At 42.7% G+C, this 16329-nt stretch overlaps 2 protein-coding genes and 1 long non-coding RNA gene across 2 annotated transcripts in view; 2 read left to right on the top strand and 1 right to left on the bottom strand.

Moving 5' to 3' along the window:
* The window catches only part of tnika (TRAF2 and NCK interacting kinase a), a 284569-nt gene that overhangs the window by 164880 nt on the left and 103360 nt on the right, over nucleotides 1-16329 (top strand).
* LOC127614344 (uncharacterized) overlaps nucleotides 1-16329 on the bottom strand; it is a 232305-nt gene that overhangs the window by 166762 nt on the left and 49214 nt on the right. The window lies entirely within an intron of this gene.
* The window catches only part of LOC127614337 (fibronectin type III domain-containing protein 3B-like), an 81242-nt gene that overhangs the window by 47457 nt on the left and 17456 nt on the right, over nucleotides 1-16329 (top strand). The window contains exons 8-19 of the mRNA XM_052085612.1: nucleotides 8430-8488; nucleotides 9372-9523; nucleotides 10156-10215; nucleotides 10312-10456; nucleotides 11167-11220; nucleotides 11316-11440; nucleotides 11915-12089; nucleotides 12192-12278; nucleotides 13641-13776; nucleotides 13871-13942; nucleotides 14106-14224; nucleotides 14604-14709. Of these exons, the coding sequence (XP_051941572.1) occupies nucleotides 8430-8488; nucleotides 9372-9523; nucleotides 10156-10215; nucleotides 10312-10456; nucleotides 11167-11220; nucleotides 11316-11440; nucleotides 11915-12089; nucleotides 12192-12278; nucleotides 13641-13776; nucleotides 13871-13942; nucleotides 14106-14224; nucleotides 14604-14709 (1290 nt within the window). The remainder of the gene's footprint in view (nucleotides 1-8429; nucleotides 8489-9371; nucleotides 9524-10155; nucleotides 10216-10311; nucleotides 10457-11166; nucleotides 11221-11315; nucleotides 11441-11914; nucleotides 12090-12191; nucleotides 12279-13640; nucleotides 13777-13870; nucleotides 13943-14105; nucleotides 14225-14603; nucleotides 14710-16329) is intronic.

Genomic DNA, 16329 nt, shown 5'->3' with positions numbered 1-16329 from the left:
CTCGAACTGCCCTTTGAATACATGAAACGAACTTTGTCTTTCAAAAATAGTTGATTGCCTCCCTGGGTGGGGGGTCGGGGGGGGGGGGGGTTGTCTGGCTCGCCGCATAGTTGAGGCCGTCCTGGAGTGCTATCGCTTTACCCTCAGCCACAATAGGCGCCTTGTCGGTGGAGGGGTGGTGGGCCGATGGTGCTTGTGCATACCTGTGCAGTCTTGCCGGATGAAGGAAACTTTGTGTCGTGGAGAGACGGCAGCTCTGTGTTATCACTTATACACACACACACACACAGGTCATCGGATAAAACACGCAAAGTATCTGTAAGTCCTCTTGATAATGCCGGCAGAGGGGTTCTGGAGAAGTTGTCATTTTTGTAGTGACTAGCCAGAGTGGACTTCAGTCATCCATAGTTGGATGAGAACCAATGTTGACGTTCAAAGAAGCAGTCAGTCTGGTAGAAAGGAGGAAGAGTGGCCGTGACCCTAATTAGGGAAACCCCACAGCTGAGTGTCATCTTCACAATTGTGAAAGCACATGTTGAATTTACAAAACACAGGGCGGCCCGGTAGTCCAGTGGTTAGCACGTCGGCTTCACAGTGCAGAGGTACCGGGTTCGATTCCAGCTCCGGCCTCCCTGTGTGGAGTTTGCATGTTCTCCCCAGGCCTCCGTGGGTTTTCTCCGGGTGCTCCGGTTTCCTCCCACATTCCAAAAATATGCATGGCAGGCTGATTGAACACTCTAAATTGTCCCTAGGTGTGAGTGTGAGCGTGGATGGTTGTTCGTCTATGTGTGCCCTGCGATTGGCTGGCAACCGATTCAGGGTGTCCCCCGCCTACTGCCCGGAGACGGCTGGGATGGGCTCCAGCACCCCCCCCCGCGACCCTAGTGAGGATCAAGCGGTACGGAAGATGAATGAATGAATATTACCAAGAGCCAAAGATCATTGATAAAGAGTAGGGTGCCCAAGACAGAGCCCTGGGGTGACAGCAGAACAAACGCAGGGGGACAGTTCTGATTTGAATGAATCATTTGATCAAACTAGGTGTGGCCGGATGGGTAAGAACCGAACCGTAGAAAGGCAGGCGGGTATCGGCTAACACATTTTGTTTGTTGTGTGCGGCAATATGAGTGAGAGGCCAACAGCACACTAAAAACAGAGGCGTTGGTACACCGAACATGCAGTGCTACTAAGTAGGTGTTTGTGTGGGTATGTGGTTACAGGATATACACGCTTGCAAAGGTTTTCAGGCATCGGGAGGACCTCGTCACCCCCCCCCCCCCCCCCCCCCCCCTCCCAAAAAAAGGGATGATTTGACCAAATGGAGTAAAAGGGAGACATTATCTGCTCCTTAAGTCAACTGGCCCTTTAAATAGTAGCTTTCATTCAAACCTTCACGCCAGCATACAGCCGGTGTGTGAATCCAGATGAGGTTGTGTTAGTCTGCCAGCGAAGAAGACACACGCACACATATGCGCAGGGGGGGGGGGGGGAGATTGACAGCTCGGCTTGCGAGTCGAGGGAACGCTCACACGTCGACGACGCGTTGTCTTAGCGGGTCCTCAGCTGTCTCGGCCCGGCCGGGTCCCAGGGACGTGGTGGGGATCGGGCACACACATGCACACATACTCATTGAATACTGTGGAAGTGAACTTGTTGGAAAACAATCGGAGCACGGGGGAGTTCGAGTCGTTTCAAGGAAAGGGGAGCTGGGACATAAAAAAAAGAAGAAAAAAAGTACATCTCTGAAGCTTGGAAAACATGTACACACGCACGCGCACACGCACGCATACACACACGCAAACAGCCACGCGCTCCATTTTATCGTACGGCCCACCAAGCATTTGCATAATCGAGAGTCCTGCAATATTTGTCGTATTATTTATTATTTCTAAAATGGGTGAATGCATAATGCATTGGGAAAAAATATTCGTTACAATAATTGGTTTATGTTCAATGAAATGTGAAGTATTTGTTAGAATTGACTCTTTTAGATAGCATTTCAACATTTTACGTCATTATTTAAATTTTTTTTTTAATTGTACATAATAGAATATCTGAACTTAACCTATAATGATTATATTGTATTATGAATATTAAATAACATAAGCAATTAGCACAAACATTTTGCATATGCATTTAAAATCATTTTAATTTAATGTTTAATTTATATTTTGCCAATGGCAATTTGACAATTATGATTAATTTTACTTATTTTATTTTTTGTTTTTTTTTTAAAGTTGAACTTAACCTATAATTATTATATTGTATTATGAATATTAAATAACATAAGCAATTAGCAGAAACATTTTGCATATGCATTTAAAATAATTTTAATTTAATGTTTAATTTATATTTTGTCAATGGCAATTTGACAATTATGATTCATTTTACTTATTTTATTTTTTGTTTTTTTTTAGTTGAATAAAATGAAGGGAAACATATATATATATATATATATATATATATATATTTATGAATTGGTTAAATTCAATTTAAATACAATTTTGTTACTTGCTAAATTGTATGTATTTATTGTAAATGCTGCAAGGAAAAAAACCCGAAATAATTAGAATTTCAAACAATGTATTGTGGAAAAAAAAAACTCAAACTGACCTTGAAGGAGCATTAAAGTTGCCCCCCATGCCCCTACCCGCCCTGCCCATGCGTGGCTGTTGCCTCGGTGCCAACATGGCAGCCTTGCTCCGCCCCCTGTTTAAAGCCATCTCTAGCGAAGGCCCCGCCCTCCTTGCCTCCCAGAAACGAGCCAAGCAGAAACAGATGTGGGCCCGCTCCCCCACACCCCCGCCTCCCTGTCTTCGCTTCCGCACTGTCCGCCGCGGGTTCCTAGAACCCGGCCTTCTGGCAGAAACCGTCGCCAAGTTACCGCGAGCGGACACGAAAGCAGATGTTCCCGACTTCGTTTTGGTGAGTCGAACTGCACTGCTTGCAAAAATCACAATCGAGGCTTCTTAGTTTTGGGTCGCTGATGCAGATTTTGAATTTATTCGACGCCCAAGAACACATCTTAACAAGGGTTGCCAACATTAATGGCTCCAGAAGCTGATTGGTTCATTTTACGGCAAAGTGAACCTGGCGCATTGAGGAAAAAGACGGAAAAAAAGTTAATCTTCTATTTCCGTGATGTCATCTCCATGAGCCGCACTCACCTTTTGACCAAAGCATGACTCATGAACATCGAACTCTCCCTTGCCCTATGACCCCCCCACCTCACCGATTCTTCCTCCTTCCTTGTTTGGATGTGCATCGCCATGGCGATAATCTCGCCCCCTGGGTTGAGTTCTCCGCGCTTCCCACGGCTTCCAAATAGGGCGATGCGCAAGAGGGGGGCAGGAAAAAATGATACGGACCAGATGAAGAATTATGGAGGAAAAAATGATGACATCATGTGCGAGGTCATCTGAGGATGGCTGTTCCTGCCAATCAGCGTGCAAGTGACCCCTTCTGTGTCAAGTGTGCTGCAGCTGAGCTGTGTGCATGAGTGTGAGGAAATCCTGTTGCCTTTTTTTTGGGGGGGGGGGCGTCTTATGTCAAACCATTTTGTTTATTTCGCTCCTTCAAGATGACAAATAGGATCCACTTAGCCATTGGAGGGGTGGTACTTCAATAGAGTCATACAGACACAAATAAAAGAGTCTGGCTCAATAAACTCCCATAATATTCATTCATTCATTCATTCATTCATTCATCTTCCGAACCGCTTGATCCTCACTAGGGTCGCGGGGGGTGCTGGAGCCTATCCCAGCTGTCTTCGGGCAGGAGGCGGGGGACACCCTGAATCGGTTGCCAGCCAATCACAGGGCACACAGAGACGAACAACCATCCACGCTCACACTCACACCTAGGGACAATTTAGAGTGTTCAATCAGCCTGCCGCGCATGTTTTTGGAATGTGGGAGGAAACCGGAGCACCCGGAGAAAACCCACGCAGGCCCGGGGAGAACATGCAAACTCCACACAGGGAGGCCGGAGCTGGATTCGAACCCGGTACCTCTGCACTGTGAAGCCGACGTGCTAACCTACTGGACTACCGGGCCGCCCCTCCCATAATATTATTCGAGATTTTTTTTTGCAGAGGATCAAGAATATATGCTTGTCAATGTTAAATAATCCGCCTGCATGGTTCGTTCCGCCATTTGGGTTCGAATGCCCGTTGCATCGAGGGTTATTCCACAGCAATGCTAAATGTTAGCCTGTCAATGGTGTTTTCCATGAGATGTTAGCATGAAGCCAGCGGCAGCATTCCCAAGGCCACGTCTGGTTGTTTTAAATGCACGGCATTTAATGCTCTTTGTTTTGTGTTGAGTGCGAGGGTGAACTTCGGCAACAAACGGCTTCAAACGTCTTTTTAAAAACATTTTTATTTCCGAATTTATTTATTTTTCTATGAAGTGTTCAATAATGTCTTTGAATATTTTTTGGTTGCTGCAATTCCTGGTAATGCTAATATTTATGTCACGTCTTAACTTTTGGAATAAAATAAACAGTATAATATGGTAGAATAAAATTGTAGGATTGTTAAGAACAATTGTAAAACAAAAAAAAATTAAAATATAAAAATATTTCAGTCAAAATGTAATGGGAAAAATGGGAAAAACTAATCAGACACGAGCAATCATATAAATACAAATATAATACGAATAAAAAAATAATCTAACTAGATTATTTGTAATATTCAAAGAAAAAAAGATGACAGTAAAATTGTATTTTTACATTTCCGAGTTTTGGAATTATATGAGGTGATTTATTTTTTTTAATATACTTTTGTAATTATTTTTTGAAAGTCTTGGAATTTAAAAAAAAAAACGATGTATATGCAAACCTTCACCATGACAACGAGCGTTGCAACTGTGTGTGTGTCTGTGCGTGCGTGCATGCAGGCAATGACATGTTTTTATTTTCCTGCTCACACCTCATTCCTCATCCCTTCTTCCTCTCAGCTGAGTGCTTTTGTTCGCCGTTGATTAGAGACTGCTAAAGATGACAATCTATTGCACTCCTTTCCACGTGGTGTGTGTTCGTGTGTGTGTGCGCGCTCTGCTGCATTTTTCACATTTTTCAACCCCTCCCCCTCCAGGCCTTAAAGGTCTTTTTCTGTCCCGTCGCAGACAGAACGCATGCCGGAGCCGCAGGCCGTCATTCTGCAGGAATGTGACCTCTTCTTCTTTTTTTTTTAACACACACACACAGTTAAGAGTGTGCGAGGCCAGCCGCAGACAAGATGTCATTGTTATCAGCCATTCCTGCGTGATGGTGTGTCCAACTTCCAAGTGGAGGTTTTTGTTTTTTTTTTGGTTGTTGTTGTTGGGGGGGCAACCCCCCCCCCCCTTCCGTTTCTTCTTTCCGGTCGAGTATATTTGCAGGAGTCAAGACGCAGGAAGTCGATCACATGCTACTGCTACACGAGATATTTATGGATGAAACAGTCATACTTTAAAAATATCATTCATTCATTCATTCATTCATTCATCTTCCGAACCGCTTCATCCTCACTAGGGTCGCGGGATAAAAACATTGGTATGTCCCGATCTGATATTGATATTGGATATCGGCCCAATATCAGCCGAAAACAAAACTGTATCGGTTTACAGATCGGATTACTACACCCAAAATCTCCGATATGAGCACTCGTATGCAAGTAGTCAAGTACTTCACTCCTTTACATGTCAAAGATGGAAATATTTTTGTCTCTGGCCAAAAAAAAGAACCAATTATGCAGTTTTGTACTTTTTTTTGTGGTCTAAAAATGACCGGTACCGTACAAAATTATTGCAAATAGTTTTGAAAAAGCTAGAAACTGGATGAAAAGTTTAGTAAATGATCATGGTAAAATTTTTTAATTTCACTCTTAACTTACATTGTTGGCGCTTATAGGTGGAGGATAATAGCAACTTGTTTTTATTTTATTTCAAAAAAGCTTGGTTAGCCTACACAACTAGCACCTGAGGCCATCGACATGAAAAGGTAGCTGCGGCGATGCTAAGCTAATGTCCCTGCTATCCATGATGCATGACGTGATGGTCGCCCCTACCAACATGGCCGCCACGTATGTCCATGCAATTGTTAGTCTGTCTACAAATCTGTAGTTTTCGCCTGCTCTAGTCTACTCTTAACTATCTCTGACAACAGCAACGCAACTCAGTAGAATGCGACCAGTCTCTGTTGATGACACCCCAGTGCCCTCTATTGGCTCTTTGGGGAATTGCGGTCACCTCTGAAAGTTTAAAACTGAAAACGGCGACTTTCGAAAGGACCTTTTTGAGTTGACTGCACATTGTTTTCTGTGCGTTCTATCCCGCATCCGTTCAATCGCGTTCCACTCCACTGATGCTTTAAAAAAAAAAACTGTTTTCACCGGAGCACGTGAAGTTACCCAATTCCCGCCGCCCATGTCATCCACATCCTGTCTCCTTTGATGCTAAGTCGCTCTTTTCCGTCTCGTCTGGCCCACACTTCCCCTGAGCTTTTTTATATATATTTTCTCCCCCTCTTCCCTAGTTCCCAAATCCTTCATCTTTTTCCCATTTTCCGACTGCCAACGTCTGTCCTCGCTTATCGTCTTACACTCAGACAGGATGTGAGGTCAGAGACACAAGAGGAAGTGTGGGCAGCACATAAACACGTGTGTGTGTGTGTGTGTGTGTGTGCGTGGATGTGTGTGTGTGCGTGCGTGTGTGTGGTGGTGCTCCTTGCGGTTGTTCCCCACACGAAAGAGTTTAGCAGCTGGCCTCATCCACCACAAGTCGGGGCACTCAACAAGTTTGTGTTTTTCTTTCAACCACTGCGTCTTGATTGGAAGTTGAGCAGATGAAAGCAAGAGCTCTATCGATTGTTTTTAATCGATATGTCGCCGTGTTCGACTCAATATGGCCTCGAATTCCGTTTTATTCGATGCAACCTACCATTTGGTCATTTTCCATTTTTTTTTGTATTTCCTGTAATGCCTTGAGATGCCAGAAGATGGCACCAAAGCTCTTGTGGAAGTATCTCAGCATGTAGGGGGCGGAGCTTACCTTCAGCGTAGTTCATTAGAGTGTGTATCGTTTTTTCCCCCTTCTGCTTATTTGTATATTAATATATAATATATTTATATATTTATATTTATATATTTATATATAATATATTTGTATATAATATGCTTATTTGCATATTGTTGTAAAATGAGTTTAAAATTATGTTGATGTCTGGAGGGCCTGTCGTTGGTGGTATATTGACAACTGATTAATTGTCCGCTCGATATTGGCTCTGGTTATAAAGACTATATGTTGGTCAGCAATTTTCATCTTGTCCTTGAACCTTGCAACACCTGAATCATCTGCATCAAACCGAAAGACCCTATTTTGTGTTAAAGCAGACACAAAATGGTCGACTGTGTGTGTACGTGGAGAGTTCAACAGGTCAAATGCATACAGTAGCTCGGCTGTAACTTCTTACTTAGAACGCACACACACAAAGCACACGGGGGAGTTCAAGCTGAGGTTGTGCTTCCATGACATCACGGTTGCCATGACTCATACGTGTCGCCCGGGGCTCCTCCGCAAACAAACACACTCACGCACATTGTGATTTACAGTCGGCTCAACCCCGATGGAGAAAGCAGGCGGAAAAACATTCAACTTGGGGGAGCCCGTAGGGAGAGTGATGATGGGGGGGGCAGGGGGGGGGGGGTGCCGGGGTTCCCCCCAGTGTGTTACGCATGCACGGACGTGTGTGCACACGTACTTCTGCAAATGCATCCGAAATGCCTCCACTCCAATGCCAACAAGCTCCTCCCTTGGCTTCTCAGTACAGCTGTAATATCAGTTATTCTTTGCAGAAGATAAAAAATATATACCTGCAAGTATTATCTTCGGTCGGCACATGTATAAAGAACAAATGAAATGAAATTAGTTACTAATATTTCCTCTTGATTAAAATGCAAAAATAATTGTTAAAAAAAATGAAATCCTAATAATCATTTGACAGGTTCAAACTTGTTTTTTTGAGTTAGCTCAAACAAAAATCAGCTTTGTATTGAAAAATGAAATCTTTAATAACTATAAATGTAACCTTTCAGTCATTGAACATTTATTGTATCACCAATGCATTTTTCTCATGGCCGATGGATTTATTACTTTGTGACCTTTTTTACATGAGGCATTTTCACGAATGAGTGCATATTTTTAAGATCATGATATGATTTTCTACTATTCTATTCTATTATTTTATACACGTTGCTTACTTTTCACAACAACAAAAAACCTGCAGCTTGTTTTTTTTTAAACAGAGCTGTTTTAAAACGATTTTTGGTTAATTTATGGGATCTAAAAATCTGAATTAACAGTTGCAAATTGTTAAAAAAAAATTTTTAAAAAGCACAAATATCTGGTCGTAACTTTGTCAACGTTATTGATGTTTTTCTCCGTCTCCAGATCATGACTCAGAGACCAAACGTGTTCAAGACATGTTGTCTACAATCGACAAACCACAGGTTGGTGCGCACACCTTTTCCCCTTTCCTTTGTATACACACATACACACACACACACACACACACATACACACATACCAGGTCCTTGTCTCATGCTTTTCATTGGTGGTCCATTTTTCCATGTTTCCGTTCTGTCTCGGTAGCTAACATGAATATCAGATGCCGGGAGGGGGGGAAGGGGGGGGGGGGGTTGCGACGACAGAGTTGGCTGCTTTTTAAAAACCCCTGAGGTTGCAAAAGAAACTGCAGCAGTACTGTAAAGGGCCACACGAGGGCAGCATCCGCTTTCCCAAAGTACAAGCGTGTGCAAGTTGAGCTCTACTGCAGCAGGAAAAAATACCACAAAGCCCCTTTGACATGTCAAGTGAAGCTAACACTGCATATATATTTTTTCACCTGTAAGAATTAAGATAAAAAAAAAAATACCCTATAGTTTTGCGTTCATGAAACCAATGAACTTCTACAGGGAACGCAAAGGTTTATTTCTGCATGTCCTCAAAAATGTTGAGCTCTGAAAAACAGACCAAAAAAAAAAAAAGGAATTCTCTGATTCATTAAATTGAAGGCAAAATGGAATTTTCCACCTTCGGCAAATCAAAAATTCTGCCGTCTTCTATGGCCACACCGATGAATCAGCTGAGCGATTAAACAGCCGTTATTATCGCTTTATAAAATCTGATGAGTTTATTTGATTTTATTTTTTAATCTTTGTACATATTACAACATAAGACAATGTTTTAAACACTCCATCCGCAAAACATCTGCCAATTTTTGTTGGTTTTTACTGTCATTCTTAAGTTTAACAAATTGCAAAGGGCGGGCTTTTGTAAAGCAGTCAAATGGTCTGCGTTGAATTCACAACTTCGTTTTTTTTTTTTTGGTAGGTGTCCAATCTGCAGGCCCGAGCTGTGCGACTCTCTTGGGCGCCCCCCGCAGGCCTTGCAAGCCGGCACAGCAACGGCATGCCCATGTCGTGCTCCTACGAGTTGTCCCTCTCGGATAAAGGGCGAGACGGGAAGTTTCGCCTCATCTACAGGTAAACAGCAAGAGAAGCAAAAATGTAATAACTATAAAATATATATATATATAATATATATTAAAAAATATATATATATATATTAAAAAATATTTTCTATATATTAAAATAAATATATATCTTTTTTTTTAAATGTTTTTCATGAAAATAATGAAAGAACATATGAACGATATTCTTTTTTTTCAACATTTGATGATTTCAGTGGGAAAAGAAACTTCAGATTTTCGTTTAAAAAATGGGCACAATTGATTTGTTTCAAATGTCTTTTGACTGAAAAGAAATGGACTTTTTGTTTGTTTGTTTAAAATTAAATATTTAGTATTGTTCGCGGGGAAGATTGGATTTGAACTTAATGTGTTAATGTTTCTGTGGACGAAAAGGCAACATTTATTTTTTAATTTTTATTTTTATTTTTATTTTTGAATGGGACTGTTTGAACCACTTGCCATTTTTACTGGCAATTATTTGATTACTGATATAAATATAATATAAATAATATAATAATATATCATTAAATATATAATATATTGATTACTGATATAAATAATTACTGGCAATTATTTATATAATTGAATTATTTGTATCAATTGATGTGGGATTGTTGTCTGTATTTTTTTGTCGCTGTTCCAAAGTGGTGAAGAACTCGAGTATCATCTCAAAGATCTGAGGCCAGCGACCGACTACCACGTACGGTACGTGTTCTCCTCTCCTCACTTTTGAAACTCAAAATCTTGTCGCACGCGCGGACCTTTGTGACCTCGGCGCCCCCCCCCCCCCCTTGCCGGCAGGGTGTGCGCCACATACAACTCGGTGCGCGGCTCGTGCTCCGAGGCGTGCACGTTCACCACGCATTGCAGCGTCAGCGTTCCCGACGTCCCACTCGCCCCCAGGCTTTCCCACCGCACCAAAAGCACCCTCACTTTACAGTGGAAGGTACTTATGCCCGAACTCGTTCCACACTGTGAACCTCACATGGCTGTCCGGTGACAAGCAACCGTCGCTAAACTTCGGCTCGTTTTTATGCAAAGACGAAATTTTATTTAAAAAATAAAAATAAAAATTGTTATTATAAATTAAATTTTTTTTTATTTACTGAGATTCTCGACGAGCAGAGAGGGGAGGGGTGAGCAGTTACGCCCGGTGGAGGAGGAGGGAGGAAGCAAGACGACCGGGCAAACGCGGATGCCTTTTTGTTCTGTTGAGGAATGTTTTAAAGAAGGAAAAAAAACGGTGGGGTACGAGTTGGCCCCCCAAGGACAACACGGGTCCGTTCGAAAAAAAGAAAATTTGACAATAAATTTCTTTCATAAAAATATGAGCATGAAACCAGTTTGAACTAAATTTGAATTTTTTTTTTTTACCAAAACATTAATTTTAATGAAACTGCAAAGCTGTTTTGACTAAACTTGATGTTGTTATAGGGGACGTGAACAAAAAAATAAGTAAAAATAAAAAATTGATGACATGGAATATCAGAACAAAAGGCTTGTAGACAATTTTGTGATTTTTTTTTTTTAATCCGAAAAAATGAATTTGTCTTCATCGAATGGCGGCCGGTCGGCTTTTCATTGGACAGTCGCTGCCGAGTCACATGACAAAACTTGAGCTTGTGTTTCCTCCATTTGTTGCGTGGCCACCATCAGCCGCCAGGCGACAACGGATCCAAAATCACAAACTACCTGCTTGAGTGGGACGAGGTGAGAGAAAACATCCGTGAATTTTTTATTTTATTTATTTTTTTTTTCCGAACGATGATCGTGAATTAATTGTGCGCCCGTTTTTTTTTGTACAGGGGAAGAAAAACAGCGTGTTCCGGGAATGTTACTTCGGGAGCCAGCGACACTGTAAGCTGACGCGGCTGTTCCCCGCCTGCGCTTACACCTTCAGGGTGGCGGCGCACAGCGACATCGGCACAAGGTAACCACGCCCCCCCCCCCCCCAAAAAAAAATTACATGCTGGTGGAATAATTTTTTTTTTAATTTAATTTTATTTTTGTAAGGTTTTTTTTCCCCACGTTGTACCCCAATATTTGATTTGTACGCCTTTATAAGAAAAAAATAATAATAATTGCAGAATTGGACATTTTGATCATGAATGGATTGACAATTGCTGGACAGAGAGCGCATTTGTTTTATTGCAATAAAATATTTCTCAGGGTGCGGACCTCACGTTTTGGTTTCCCCAGAAACATATTCAATGATAAGATAAGATAAGATAAGATATCCTTTATTCGTCCCACACTGGGGAAATTGACAGCCTCCAGCAGCAAGAATGTATGTAGAAAGAAGAAAGGAGAATAAATAAATAATAATACAATAATAATAAATATGATTATTAAATAAGAATAAATAGTAATACAACTTTTTTTTTTTTTTTTTTTCGTTTTGCAGCGGCTTCAGCTCCGAGGCGGTCTTCTACACCATGGGCACGCTGCCCGCGCTGCCTCTGGCTCCGCGTCTGGTGAGGGCCGGCGTGTCCTGGGTCACCCTGGAGTGGGGGCGGCCCGAGGGCAGCCCCGGCGAGGAGCAGCTGAAATACACCCTGGAGATCCAGGAGGACAACAGCGTGAGCGGCTTTGCTCTTTTGTTTTTTATCGCAGACACGCGTTCAAAAAGTGTTTGTGTGTGTGTGTGTGCTCACCGCGCGCCCCAAATGAACCTCTCCCAGGGAGCGGAGTTTCACCCGAAGTACACTGGAGAAAACTTGACTTGTACTGTACAAGGCCTGAAGAGGAGCACGCAGTATAAATTCAGGGTGAGTGGCTTTCACACGGAGACACTGCAAAAATTTGTGATAAGGCCGCACGGAATTTGTTGGGCACTCCTGACTGCACTTGACAAGTGCTTTCAACGCAAAAGTAGGCGAGTTTGCATTTTTTGAGTGGAACGCGTTCTCAAATGTATGTCGAACGTATTTGCGAGTACCTTCGAATGTATTGACGAGTCCGTTTTGGTGTATTTGCCAATGCGTTTTAAATTTGTTTGAAAATATGCTCAAAAGTGCTTTCAAATACGTTGAACTTGTCACTGCTTGATTTGACCTTTTGAGGGCAAAACTGAATTTGTTGAAACTTAGCCTGGTGCTCGGAAGCTAAAAACGCATTTATTTTAGCGACACTTTTCATTTTCACAAAAAAAAAAAAATCCTTTGTTTTTGCTGAATTGTATATTTTGATTTGTGGGAATGCATTTTGTTTTGTCATATTACTTAGTGACACAATTTGGCTTCTTCTTTTTTTTTTGTCGATTCAATGAACAAAATTTTGTATTTTGACTCGGAAAAGGCAGAAAAAAAATATTTTTACCATTCAAGCGTATTCGTTTTATTTGCGGTTTCGCGGTTTCGCAAGCGTTGTCGCTCATTTATTGTCAGCTCAGAAGTGCTTTCAAATACGTTGAATTTGTCACTGCTTGACTTGACCTTTTGAGGGCAAAACTGAATTTGTTGAAACTTAGCCTGGTGCTCGGAAGCTAAAAACGCATTTATTTTAGCGACACTTTTCATTTTCACAAAAAAAAAAAAAAACTTTGTTTTTGCTGAATTGTATATTTTGATTTGTGGGAATGCATTTTGTTTTGTCATATTACTTAGTGACACAATTTGGCTTCTTCTTTTTTTTTTTGTCGATTCAATGAACTAAATTTTGTATTTTGACTCGGGGGAAAAGGCAGAAACAAAATATTTTTACCATTCAAGCATATTCGTTTTATTTGCGGTTTCGCAAGCGTTGTCGCTCATTTATTGTCAACGTGCATGTTGAAACTAAAAACCGAAATTGTCGTTTTTCATCTCCCGCCCCCCAAAAAAGCTTTTTCTGCTAGTCCAGTTGATATTTTTTGCGCACCTTGGCATTTGTTTTTGAAGTCCCTGGGATGTTTTCACAGGTTTGAACAAAATCTGTTCTTTTTTTTTGTGTGCCTGCCAAAATGATATTTCTCGATCTGCAAATTTTCCGACACCTCACCTCAATTTCTACCGACCCCCAGCGCATATAAAAGCCCCATTTACTTCCTCATACATGGAAATTACATAAACGTGCGTCTCCTCTCTCACCGGACACATCATCTTTTCCTGTTTTGTTTTTTTTCAACATTTTTGTTTCTCCCTCGCCCGCAGCTGATTGCGTCGAACGTGGAGGGCAAAAGCAGTCCCAGCGAGGTGCTGGTGTGCACCACCAATCCCGACAAGCCGGGGCCGCCGTCCACGCCGCGCGTCGTGGCGTCGACGCCTTACGCCCTCAGTGTCACATGGGGTGAGGCCTCCTTGCACCAAAAAAAAAACAACAAAAAACGGCTCGCTGCTAAATAACATTGTCCTTTGAGTCGTTTTTGTCTCTCTGCTGACAGATCCTCCGCAGGACAACGGCGGCTCTGAAGCGCTCACGTATTTGTTGGAGATTAGCGAGGGATGCTCAGAAGGTACAAGTGGTCGCTTTTAGGAGCTCATGTTGTACTTTTAAGTCCTTGGTTGGATGCTATTCCCCAAAAGTCTTGATAAGAACTTGACTGTGCAAAGATGTTTCAGTTATGAATTGTGTGTGTGTGCGTGTGTGTGTGTGTGTGTGTGTGTGTGCGTGCGCAGCCGATCAATGGGAGGTGGCGTACAGCGGACCGGCCACAGAGTGCGTGTGCGAGCGCCTGGCCCCGGGCAGCATGTACCGCCTGCGCGTCTGCAGCATCACCACCGGGGGGCACAGTCAGGTAGGCTCTTCTTTCGACTATTCTTGTTGGTTATGGTGAAGATGAGCGCTTCAGAAAATAGACGATAAAATCACATCATAAATCACATCTGCCCAGGAGTCATTTTATAACATCTGTGTTGCTGCACCGTTTGTGTTTAAATAGAATACATTTTTTTTTTTTTCAGCTTTGAAACGACTGCGGCCACCGATGCTACTTTTGTTAGCCTGTCAATAGGGTTTGGCATTATGTGTTAGCGTTACGCTAGTGGACTGTAATTGGACCATTGAACTACTATGATAAATTTTTATTTGTCATAGTTTTTTTTTCATTTATGAATTTTTTAATTCATTTTTATTCATTTATGAATTTTTTTTTTTTTCCTCCTTTCCTGCTCAAGTGCACTGTTGGCATTCCGGTGCGCACGTTAAGCGTTCCACCCGGGCCCTGCCAGCCGCCGAAGATTGTGGGTAAAGCCAAGCACAAGGAGGTCCAGTTAGAATGGGGTGAGTACACGCACGCACGCACACACACACACACACACACACACACGTATGCTCGCACGCACACACACACACACACACACACTGTTTAGAGGCTTGACTATTTGTGATTGATTGCTGCAGGGTAGCTTAATCACCCTCTGGCTGCCTGTTAAGGTTTTTCCAGCCCGCCCTAATGGACCCCTCGGTCAAAGCATGCTTGTTGCTTAATCGAGACTCCATTAAAAAAAAAAAAATGGAAAAAAAAACCCATTCACATCCGGCTCGCTCTGGTCGGGAGCCCCCGCTGCGTCTCGGCAAGCGCTATTTTCCGAGAATTGAACGCTCGCGAAGATCTCCTTTTAGCCTGGTTTTAATAAGACAGGCCGAGTTGGAGCAGATTGCCGCAATTAAGCGTCTGCGAGTGATTGTTGACCTGCGGTAGACTTCTGGACTCGTTTTAGCGGCCTCGGTGCTTTGACGTTGCGGGGTCGGCCAAGTCCTGCCAGTTTGAGGGTAGTCAAGTCAGAGCAAAGTCTGGGGGTGTGGCCTCAAGCGGGCGATTTGACACAACTGAGAGTCACCAAATGTTGACATTCAAGCATTTTCAAATCGTGAAAGCAAATCGTGTGTTGAAACTAGTGTTTTTTTTTTGGTTCTTATTTTTGCATTTGAAACGATTATTGTTGGCAATGTTTTTTTATTTATAGATAATCGATACATATTTGTCACGCTTCCACACAGCTCTGAAGAAAATTGGAAAAAAATCCAATACTCAAGAAATACAAAACGAGAACAAACAACCAAACTATTTGCATGAAAAATATTTAGCCCATAAATGTGGTGAGAAGCAATTAGTGGAAAAAAAAATAGTCGAACATCTAGAACAAACAAACACTTGGAGACAAGAGTGGTGAGGAAAGCTGAATGATCTGACAGCCAATTGTCGGCGTGGCAGAACTTTTAAAGGCCAGCGGCCAAGCAGGATGATTAGTGACAGGTGGGGGCTCTGGAGGGAACGCCCTCCACTCCTGCCAGACACTGAAGAACAAACAGGACAGTATTAAAATCATTCATCCATTCATTCATTCATCTTCCGAGCCGCTTGATCCTCACTAGGGTCGCGGGGGGTGCTGGAGCGTATCCCAGCTGTCTTCGGGCAGTAGGCGGGGGACACCCTGAATCGGTTGCCAGCCAATCGCAGGGCACACAGAAACGAACAACCATTCACACTCACACTCACACCTAGGGACAATTTAGAGCGTCCAATCAGCCTGCCACGCATGTTTTTGGAATGTGGGAGGAAACCGGAGCACCCGGAGAAAACCCACGCAGGCCCGGGAAGAACATGCAAACTCCACACAGGGAGGCCGGAGCTGGAATCGAACCCGGTACCTCGGCACTGTGAAGCCGACGTGCTAACCACTGGACTACCGGGCCGCCGTAGTATTAAAATCAGGGCCATAGAATTTTTTTTCCCACGAGAGTACAGGATCTTTTGTACAGGATCCCCCCCCCCACACACACACACACACACACACATGCCCCCGACCATGTTCAGGATAAGTGGTGTTGAAAATGGATGGGTAGATAAATATACAGCATACTACATGTGTCCTTTTGAATATATAGCCCCCCCCCCAA

This window comes from Hippocampus zosterae, chromosome 14, assembly GCF_025434085.1.
Source record: "Hippocampus zosterae strain Florida chromosome 14, ASM2543408v3, whole genome shotgun sequence".
NCBI classification, from domain to species: domain Eukaryota; kingdom Metazoa; phylum Chordata; class Actinopteri; order Syngnathiformes; family Syngnathidae; genus Hippocampus; species Hippocampus zosterae.
The sequence above is the reverse complement of the archived record's forward strand: the minus strand, read 5'-3'. Positions and strand labels throughout refer to the sequence as shown.